This window comes from Durio zibethinus, chromosome 23 (assembly GCF_047325235.1).
Source record: "Durio zibethinus cultivar Kanyao isolate XHJ-2024 chromosome 23, ASM4732523v1, whole genome shotgun sequence".
NCBI lineage: Eukaryota > Viridiplantae > Streptophyta > Magnoliopsida > Malvales > Malvaceae > Durio > Durio zibethinus.
The window spans coordinates 18,114,804-18,126,033 of record NC_143184.1 but is presented as its reverse complement, the minus strand read 5'-3'; the positions used below and the strand labels follow the sequence as shown (position 1 = coordinate 18,126,033).

The 11,230-nt window shown below is 31.0% G+C and overlaps 2 protein-coding genes across 2 annotated transcripts; both read right to left on the bottom strand.

Moving 5' to 3' along the window:
* Positions 1-1,390: 1,390 nt before the first annotated feature.
* Positions 1,391-4,229, bottom strand: LOC111313232 (protease Do-like 5, chloroplastic). Its single transcript, XM_089752231.1, has 6 exons — positions 4,217-4,229; positions 2,753-2,841; positions 2,475-2,598; positions 2,094-2,180; positions 1,758-1,830; positions 1,391-1,499 (listed from the first exon to the last, which is right to left on the bottom strand). The coding sequence occupies exons 1-6, from the start codon at positions 4,227-4,229 to the stop codon at positions 1,391-1,393; spliced, it is 495 nt and encodes a 164-aa protein (XP_089608357.1).
* Positions 4,230-6,953: 2,724 nt separating this feature from the next.
* On the bottom strand, positions 6,954-10,282 carry CYP735A2 (cytochrome P450, family 735, subfamily A, polypeptide 2). The gene is made up of 5 exons (XM_022914308.2): positions 9,611-10,282; positions 9,280-9,506; positions 8,931-9,172; positions 8,305-8,683; positions 6,954-7,640 (listed from the first exon to the last, which is right to left on the bottom strand). Exons 1-5 carry the CDS (start codon positions 9,894-9,896, stop codon positions 7,218-7,220), a joined length of 1,557 nt encoding a protein of 518 aa, XP_022770043.1. The 5' UTR covers positions 9,897-10,282; the 3' UTR covers positions 6,954-7,217.
* Positions 10,283-11,230: the final 948 nt, after the last annotated feature.

The window sequence follows — 11,230 nt, the reverse complement described above, 5'->3', positions numbered from 1 at the left end:
AGAAATATGACTTTTATCGTTAGAATTATCGATGAAAAATTTTTGCTACTATTAAATAAGTCGGTAATACCTTTTCGTCGATAAAAGTTGATTTTCGCCAATAATTACCAATGAAAATCCATCGCTACATCCATCACTAAAAGGTCAATTTCACCAAACAAAAAATCCATAAATATTTCTTTGGTAATAGTTAATATTTTCATCGTCAATACTTACTTTTCAATTTTTTTTATTATTTTTTATAATTTTTTTATTTTATCTATTTTTTTATTAAATTTATTTTTAAGGCAATTATATAAATATTAAAATACATAAATAGAAAAAATAAATAAACAAAACATTACATTTCATTTATAAAAGAATAATAATAATTTATAAAGTTGTTTATGAATTCTAATTAAATGAAAAATACAAAAAAATAAATCAAAGAGTGCACATGGAGTTATAGATTTGAAACTATGAATGTTGCCACTAGTAGTTGAATATAGAAAAACAATGTTAATTCTAACACTGATCTAGAAAAAGAAACATTTAGACATAAAAATTACTTCTAAGCAGTTTTCAAAATCCCTGGCACTTCAATGATCAATCGCTCTGGTCCTCCTAAGATCGAATCTCTTGCAATTAATGCTCAACTTCCAAGGCTACCATGCAACCTGCGCTGTTGCAAACAAACAAATTTAAAATAAGCTAGATGGGAATAGGAAAAAAACTTAATGCAGCAGCAATTATGCATGTAATCCACACAATAACACAATTTTATAGATTTAAAAGGAAATGGATCTTGGTCTTCCATATGAATTATTATCATTAACAATATATAAATATAGCAATTGCAGAAGAAATTGCCTAAGTTTCTATATAAGTCACAATAAAACTATTTCATAAGCCAATGATTGGCAATATTTTGCAATTGTTTCCTTTTCATAATAGGGGTGGTGCAAGTATAAGAAAGAGGAAAAAGGTTGCGTCTGTAAACAACCCCTAGTACTCTCTAACTATTGATCAAGGTCTCATCATGCTCTTCTATCAGCTAACACCCTGAAAATATCACTACATTAGTTGTAAATCTAGCACTGGACAATGGTAAGAACTACCGAATCCTAGTTTTCAATTATTAACACTACAATAAAATATCAACTTTAGTCCATAATATGAGAATAAAGAGAATATCTTAATGTCACCACTCATCAGTATTCTTCATGAAAATTATAGGTCATCAAAGTGACTTTTTAATTCTTTGAAATATAGTGTCACTGATATATATTCCTGATGATCTCCACATCTATTTAGGGTATACATCAATTCACAATAACCTTTTTCAAGCCAAAATATTATCAAACTTATATTACTTTAAGTGTTTGTTTTGATTATAGAAGATAAAATTTGATTAGAACCTGTCACTATGTGGTGTTCCATATACAAGAAGGTAAGGTATAGTTCGCACAATAGTGTCGATTAGTATTGCAATGTTCACACTAGAGGAAACTCCTGTTCCTGAAAGATGGTATGAAATCAAAAGCATATTTTGACAAATTTAGTATTAAATCAACCATTTTCTTTGCAAAAAAGAAAAATCAAGACATTTAATCATTTTTTTTCATATCACTTCTGGGAAACAAAGACTACTTATATAATTTTCTAAAGCATAATTGTTTTGGAGGATTTTAAAAATTAATGATACCTTGGATTTTATATCTCAAGATTTAAATTGCTTGTTCCATTGGTACCAAGAAAAAAAATGAGCATCTTTTACCTTTTTGAGTAAAGTTGTTGTATTAACTCCGATGACATGACAATAGGAATCCATCAATGGCCCATATGAATTGTCTGCATAGATGTAAAATTTCATAAAAGAAAAAATAATGACATCTATAATTTTCTCCAAGAAAACGATAATAAACCAACTGAATTGAAGCAAAGTTGGAAAGAACCAAACATATTAAAGACTTTTTGAGCAATTTGTTTTCTTTCTGTAAAATATAGACCACTGTGTAGCTAAATCGAGAGTAAAACGCTATTGAGTGTAAGCAAGATAACATTACTGATGTTAGCTTACAAATGAAATGCATCAATAGAAACTAAGATATTACCTGCATTAATAGCAGCATTTGTTTGAATTGCTTCTCGAATAGCCTTTCCATTTGGGAAAGGTATCTCTTTGCCTAACCCACTAACTAGCATTATTTGAATAAATTAGCTGAAAATAATCACATTTCAGACTCTTCATTCAATATTGTTTCTTTTTGGTAAGCCATCTTTTGCTCCCTGCAAAGGAACGAGACTAAGAATCTTTTTTTCTCACATTCTTGTGATAAGAAACAAGCTAAACATCCTTTTAAAATTACTATGAAAGAACCACCAAAAAGGTCTTAGTTGACAACTTAGATCTTATAATAGGGGTTCAATGAATAGAGTTAAGGGTTTTTGTTTAGAGAAAATAGTTCAAAAGCTAACATGATATTGAAAAGTTACCCTCGTCATTAGGGTGTTCTTGTATCCAAAGGGATTCCCAATGGCAAAATAGCTTTGGCCCACACGTAAATCACGAGAAATGCCAAGCAAAATAAGTTTTAGTTCAAAGCCCTCAACACCAACCTACAAATGAAATTATATTAAATTATTTCCGATCACTTCTTCATATAAAAAATCATAACATAATTCAACATTAGTAAACTAAGCACTCTCAACATTTATCATTTAATAGCCTTATCTCAATGGCCAAGATATAGAATTACAACTAATTAAAGACCTTTAAAATAGATAAATCATAAGCTGGATCAAGACCAACAATTTTCCTTTCTTTGTAAAAGCTATTTCCTCTAGCATCAACTAGAAAAACTTTTAAAAAATGGGAATCAAATTATACAATAGCCATAATACTTGGCAAAAATACAATACAGTCCATGCCTTAGTAGAATATGAGAAGTGCAATATAACAAAAAATTAGAATTATGGTTATTATGTTTAATACCAAGATCAGTAAAAGCTAAATTATTAAGAAAACCATTCTATTCTAATTGATATTTTTATCGCTTGAATACCTTAGGATGCAAATTAGAAAATTTTTTCAACCATAATTTTGTGTTTTGGCTGATTATAAGTGTTAAATGAGGTACATTATCATAACCCAGAATCTTTAATATCCCCAAAACGTTAGTTCGCTAGTCAACATAACCAAATCTTCCCAATTCAAACAAATAATACTATCAAAGAAAAATCTATTTCAAAATGGTATTCAACAAAAGAATTGAAACTATCACATTAAATATTATATATATATATATATCAATTAATGCATTTAACACAAAATATTACAGAAAAAAATGTCTCCAAATGCGGTTAAGACCTTAAAGACTTCCAATTAGAGATTTTAATTTTGAATACTGAAAAAAAACAATGAGGTTTACGGCATGTTAGAGAGTTACACCATTGTATAATTAACTTAAGATTGTACATGAACTAAAAGTAAATATTAAACAATTAATAATTAAAGGATTAATTAAAAAATTTTACTATAAGTTTAATAAAAAATTGATGATGTTATCTTGTCAAGGATTTGTGAATATCCTTTGCATGCATGCATGCATGGTTTTTTTCTAATGATGTTTATTGTTCTTGGATATCTTGCTTTTTCCCTTTAATATGTTTGCCTATATTTTCCTCACTCTTTTGGCCATTTTCAAACACTCGACTACTTTTGTGGAATTACTTAACCATTTCAACTTTTTATGTTGCACATTTTCACGTGAAAATCATATGGATTGAGATCTTCTTTATTGCAGTTCACATATTATGGCACTTCGATTTTATAAAAAGGTGTTTTGTGAATTTATTATGATATATAAATAAAGATCTAAATTCATAATCGTAAGATTTTTTTAGGAGAAAACTTAAGATCTGGGAGTCAAAACGGATGATACTTCACAAATTAGGTACAAGTTTACATAAATGAAATCAGAATGATCATCAATCTAATAAGTGTTAAGTGCTACATTATAAAAGCCACCTCTAAAATCTTGAGAGAGATAGATGCTACAAGGTGGAAGCTATTTCTAAAATCTTAACATCTTGTGTGATTTTAGTTCAGTGTGTGATTTATTTTGGGCTTGAGGGAGACGTCAAGCTTTGATGAGGGGAGTTGATGATATCGTAATCTCATGTTGGGATATTCTAAAAATCTGTTATGATATCTAAGTAGAGACTTAAACCATACCTGTGAGACTCATTTTGTAAAATAAAATAGTGTGACCTTTGGGTTAAAACAAAAAATAATTTGCATGCTTGGTACAGGGTCTCCATAAATGGTATCAGAGTGATCACCAGCCAGAAGAAATCCTAATGAGTTAGAATAATTGCTACATAATAAAAGCCACCTTTAAAATCTCAATGCTTGTTATGATTCTAGTCATTTTTTTATCTTGTACTTGATGGGGACATCAAATTTTAACTAGAGGAGATTATGACACTCTAATCCTATATTAACTAAATGTGAAGATATAATATGATATATATGTAAAGATTTAAACTAATAATTGTGAAGCACCTCTTATGAGATAAAATTATAAGACATTTAAGTCAACGTAGACAATACTTCGTAGATTGGGTGTTGGTTTCCATAAATGATACTTGAGTGATCACCAATTGGATGAGAACTAAGTGTTACACCATGTGAGCCACTTCAAGAATTTCAAAAAAGCTAAGTATTATATGGTAAAAGCCACCTGTCAAATCTTAATGTTTCGTCTAATCTTGATTTTATATGTATTTTGTGTTGAGCTTGATCGAAATGTCTAGTTTTAATAGGAGGAATTTATGACACCTTAATCACACATCAAAATGTTTTAAGGTTCTATTATGAAATTTAATAAAGACTTAAATCCATATTTTTTGTAAGATAAAATCATAAGATTTTTAAATTAAAGCAAACAATATTTCACAAATTAAGTTGGATCTCCACACATATGTAGAATTTAATCATTAATTGTGAGGTTACGATATGATATATATATATATGTAAAGATTTAAATTAATATTTGTGAGGTACTTTTTGTGAGATAAAATCATAAAATTTTCAAATCAAAGCGGCAATACTTCATAGATTAGGTGGGAGTCTCCACAAATAATACCAGAGTGATCACTAGTTAAACGTGAACTAAGTGTTGCATCGTAAAAGTCACTTCAAGAATTCTGATAAAGTTAAATGTTACACAATGGGAGTCACTTGTAAAATCCTAATACTTAGTCTAATCCTGGTTTTGTGTGTGTTTTGTATTAAACTTAATCGAAATGTCAAATTTTAATAGGAAAAGTTTGTGACACCCTAATCACAGATCAAAATATCTTAAGGATCTACTATGATATATAATAAAGACTTAAATTCATACTTATAAAGTATTTTTTACAAGATAAAATCATAAGATTTTTAAATTAAAATGAACAATATTTTACAAATTAAATTTGAATCTCTACACGTACATAGAATTCAATCACTAATTATGAGATTCCAAGTCTGTAAATAGCTAATGGTCAATGAAATAACAGATAAGAAGTGAATCCAAATTATTCATTAGCCACATATTTTTCCGATGAAAATAATGAGTTGAAATCTTTCTATTATCTTTTTAATGCACATTACTTTTCACATGTATGGAATTTAGTCATTAATTGTAAAAGTAGTTTTTTTTTTTTTTTAATTTACTCTATTCTTAACCTCTCAAAAATTTATCTATGTAATTGACTTAAAAAAAATTTTACGCACTTAAATGCTCTCAAATGAAAAAGGGATGCTAAAGTGGAATGCTATTGATAATGTAAGAAAATGATAAGTTTTATATATTCATGAAAAACTACCTACCAAAGAGTATCTTTTATATTTGTAAGAGAATGTGTTTGTATTAGTCACAAGAATTAGTTAAGTTGGTAAGGGAATGAACTCTCGTTCCTTATCAGAGTTTAATATTTGTAAAAAATTCTATTGAATTTAAAATTTAAAATACACAAAATCAATAAAAATGAATACGATGTTATTATTAATAAAAATTAGGTTCGAGCAAGGATATTTACTCCGCATATTACCTAACCAAGTAAAAAAAGAGTGTGTAAAAGAATTTCTCGTACGCTGTGTCTTAGACAATGACAGAAAAATAATATTATAGAATAAACACGGGTTTGAAGAAAAAAAATAGAGAAAATGAGTAGTGGAGGTGCAGATTCACAGACTGGTAGAAGCAGATGATGACGTGTCAAAGAAATAAAGACTTGTTTGAAACAAATAAAAAGTTGAATAAGATAACCCCTACCCTTGTCAAAGACAAGTTGGCAATATTTTTGTAATGTAAAGCTAGGCACTTAGTAAAATCAAATGAAAAAAAAAAAAAAATATATATATATATATATATATACAGGAAGGAAATGGTAGATTAATATAACTATAGTTTTATGTGTTATGTAGCAGCCCTAATTAACTAATTAAAGAAAAAGCTCTTTCCGTTCTGTCGTTTTCTTATTTTGTTATCCCAATTGGTCTTTGTAGGCTTACCTAAATAGCTGGATTTCTAATTTTTTTTCCATAAATGCTTGAAAATAAAGAAAAAAAAATTATAAGTATTAAAATTTACTAGATGTTATATTTTAAAGATAATTATATAAATTAATTTAATTAAACTCAAAAATTTTTTTCCTTTAATCTTTGTTAGAGATTTTCTATTCAGTTTGAAAAAAAAAAATTAACAGTTCAAGTGATATAACACTCACGGTAACAAGGTGTGTAAAAATAAAAAAGAAATCTCCTCCCCCAGCAATTTTTAGGACGCATTCCTCTGCATAGTTTTGGTACATTTAGGATTTCTATCAAGTGCTCCTTACAAGGATTAAATCCGAGTTGATAAGAAAATGAAGCTTTTTGTTTTGTTTTTTTTTTTTTTTTTTTATCATTTGAACTAATCCTTTTTGGGTAGTAAATAGAATTTATTTTGATAAACATGATAACAACTAATGCTTAATCTAATATTTGTTAACTATGGAACAGAAGATTAAAGGTCAAAGTTGGATTCTCTTCACCCTTTCCGCTTTCTAAAAAATATATAACCTCGCAAAAGCATGACCATTTCCATCTCTATCTCTTCCTCTAAAAGGGGAACAATGGACAAATAATGCAGTATTTTATCAAAACTAAGTTGTCTAATCAAAGGATTCCACTTCAAAGTCAGCCTGCTTCAAGGATCCAATGGCTTCAAATACACTTGGACTCCATATTTAGGCTTTATAGTCATGACAACGACCGGAGCATGGCGATAACTTTCAGAAATTGTGAAGCTAAACCGTGAGATCAACATGGCTAGTATGATCTTAGCTTCCATCATTGCAAAAGATTGGCCAATACAATTCCGAGAACCAGCAGCAAAGGGTATGAAATGCCGACCAGAAGCAAATGATTTTGAATTGAACCTCTCAGGATTGAATTCATTTACATCTTTTCCCCATAATTCTTCACTGTGATGTATTGCCAGCACCGGTATCCATATCGATAGACCCTTTGGAATGAAGAGGTCACGTAATTTTATGTTTTTGAAAGCCATTCGGGGCAGGACAGTAGCTGGTGGATATAGCCTCAATGATTCACTTATAACCATGTTTAGCTGCAAAATCAAACACGAGAATTCATGCAAGTTAATAAGTAACAAACTATGAAGGATGATCAAAACCATTGATGCTGATAATACATTAAGGCAATGTGAAGTCCTTTCTCTTACTCTCTTTTTGCTGCACAAGAATTCTAATTCTAATAATTATAATTAGGCCAGCGAAGCAGCTAAAAAGTTTGATAATTGGGGTTTCTTTAGCTATTCTTTTTAGCAATATCAGAGTGGTAAAGGTACAAATTCTTGAAGTGGATAGCCATGAACTAAGCTGCTCTATAGAATCTATCGTCGGGTCCAGGTGGACACTACCAAACTTCGTGCTAAATCTTTACTGGATCCCTTTTAGGCTGCTGTCTCAATGGAGAAGTTTCAATATTATTTTATGATTTTCAATTCAAACTAGATTATGCATGCTCTGAGAGATTTTGTAACCAAAGAAAATGGTTATGGCTACCACACAGCTAGAAGTAGCCAAGTAGGATCTGGTATAGGTACAAATTGGCTTTGTCCAAAATTAGCTAATGGTGGAAGAGTCAAATAAATAAAATACCCACAAAAAAAAAATCAAAATTATCCCCTCTTCCCACCAAAAGAATGGCTGAGGAGGGATAGGGACAAGGAAAAAGGTGAGGAAACTTTTTTTTTTTTCTTTTTGGCTTACCAAAGTTAGTTTGGAGAGTTGATCAGCAGGGGGAACTCCACCATTGCAGACCTGTTTCACCTCCGCTCGAACCTTTTCTTGCCAATCAGGGTCGCTGGCCAGTAACATGATAGTCCATGTAAGTAAAAGAGCCGTAGTTTCATGGCCGGCAAAGAAGAAAGTTTTGCATTCATCCATTATCAGCTGTAGGTTTAGAGTAAAATTGTCTGCTCTCTTCTTTTCCATCTCATTAAGCAGGATACCTAATAAATCCGACCCATATGAACTGCTCCGACCTATTTCTACACAATCTTTTCGGCTTTGTATAATCTCCAATAGTAATCTATCTACCTCCATCTTCAGGGACTTTATTTCCCTGTTATATTTGGTTGGAAAGAACCTGTATGAAATTAATGAAAGAAAATTATAAATATATTTTTCTTTCATACTACCCGGAAAGAATCAGGGGTCTTTTCAAAGAAGTTGAAAATCAAGGACAAGGGACAAAAATAAAGTCTAAAGCCGTTCTATTGAAATTAACTTGGAGAAAAAGATGGAATCTTGTAAAGATAAAACAAGAAAACCTGACCAAGCAAAGGGACAGAATCACAAAAATCCTACCAGGGTAATCCCAAAAAAATACTCACCGGCTACCTGGAAAGCACAGGTGCCTGCTTGCTTGAGCACAATGGTGTTGCAGAGACGTTAAAAGATGGAATATTTGCTTTCCTTTATCGTAACTGCTATCGAATTCGGTTCTTGCGATTATATCAGCAGTAAGTCTAGACATGTATTCTCCGATTTCGAACTCTGTTTTGCCTGATTCTACTGCATTTTGCAGTGATTGAAGCATATGCTTTGTGCATTCCACCATGTGCGCAGAATAACTCTGTCCAAAAACAAAAAAAGAACAATCCAATTCCAAACACTTAGAACACATAAAAACTTCAGAAAATGAAAACCTAAATGAAACTAAAACTTATCAGATTGGATTACCTTGAGCTTATCTCCCATGAATGCTGGAGCTACTATACGGCGCTGATGGTACCAATCCTGGCCGTTTGCCATTAACAAACCTCTGCCAGTAAAATGTTTTGAGCCTTGCTGTTGCAGCCATGATTTGCCTGTTACCAGATGGTGTTTGGTCATTAGTTCTTTTATCAAATCAGTATCTGTCAAACACATCCTGGGCTCAATCCCATGCCAATATATAAATCTTTTCCCTGTTAAAATTTCCAGAAAAAAAAAACATAAGCTGTTTGAAAATACCAAAATCAAAATTCCTCTTAAAGTATCTCCATTTATGGTAAAATCGTATTATATATACCATATAATTTAGACCATTTGACATAATGCGGTAATAGCCGTCCAACGATGTCATGGTCGATGGTATCCATGTCCTTGGAGGTGGATTGGGAGATTAGACTGAACATTTCGTGGATGTTTCCAGTTATTCCCCGGGGTTTGGGGCCACGCACACCTTGCTTCTCCATGATTTTCCTGATACGTCTGGGAATCAGCAGGTAACATAAGACAGTGTCAAACACAACCTTAAACACCAAGGAAATGAACAGAACCAAAAGGATCATCAGACACACCACCAGAGTAGCCATGGTGGTGATATCTGGTACTCAAGAATTAAAAATTATATAGCTTTTTTAATATCAAATCAGTGTCGAGAGAGAAAAGAGAGAGAGTACTGAAAGGAATGAAAAGGATTTTTTTTTTGCTATGTTCACTGATGCTTGTTATCGATGAAGCAGATTTATAGAGGAATGAAAAAAACAAATGAAAAATAATAATAAAGTAAAGTTGGGCTTTCTGGGTCCAAGGAATTGCAGGTAGCACATTGTTTAAGCACTAATGAAAAAAGGAGCATAAAAGGGCAAATTACTACAGTGAAATATTCAATTAAAATTCTTGAATTGGTAAGTTAGATGGGAAATGTATGCAGGAGGAGTGATGATACTTGCGAAAGTTTTACTCCTGTGGTAATTCCTCGTGGAATTAATACAAGGAAACTTTTATTGCAATTTCTTTTGGGGGTTTTCCTTTTTTTTTTTTTTTTCCATGATTTGCTCTAATTATGGCAGCTAATTAACTCTAAGACACGTTACAGGAAAAAGAATATTTTGTGACAGTTTTTTTTGTAAAAATCCTTTCTTATTTTAAATCTAGCGACGCTGCTAATTATCTATATAGCAGCATTTATGTTAAAAAAATCACTTAAAAGCCTTCATTTTGTGGCTTTTTTTTTTTCTATAAAATGCTGCCATATAATTATAAAAATTTATTAAATATAAAAATATAATTTTTTAAAAAGGAAAGCACGGTACGCTAAAATTTTTAGTAGTCTTTTTTTAACAAATGTTGCTAATTTTTAGTATGTTTATAGATTTAGCGGCGTATTTGTAGTAAATGCCATTAAATTATCTTTAGTAACATAAAACTCTCTACTTTAAGTGTATTTTAATCGATTTTTAAAAGAAAATGTTGCTAAATAAGGTATTTAGTGGCATTTTTAAAAAGAAAATGCCATTAAAAATTCCCCAAAATTCACAAACCTCTTTTTTTGCCATTTTCCTTTGTTTCTCCTACCATGTTCTACATTTTTTTGGTCGATTCCTTTCATTTTCAGCCAAATTCCTTTTATTTTTCGATGAATTTCCTCTCCATTTATGGCATTGGTCTTTTTGTTTTTCATGGATCTCCTCTCCACAATCATCATGCCACTTAGTTTACACTGACTGTCTTTTCCTAACCGAACAAACCTTCCCCAGAGTCTTCCCTTACCAGCTTTTAACAGTTGCCACCCATCACCACCAAACCTTCACTTCCTTTCACCCCTACCCCTTCATTCTCCATTTGGGTCCTTAACTTTCCCTCTTACACCCAAGTCGACTTAGCCTTTTAAGTCATAACTCGCCATTAACATAACCCCCCAAGA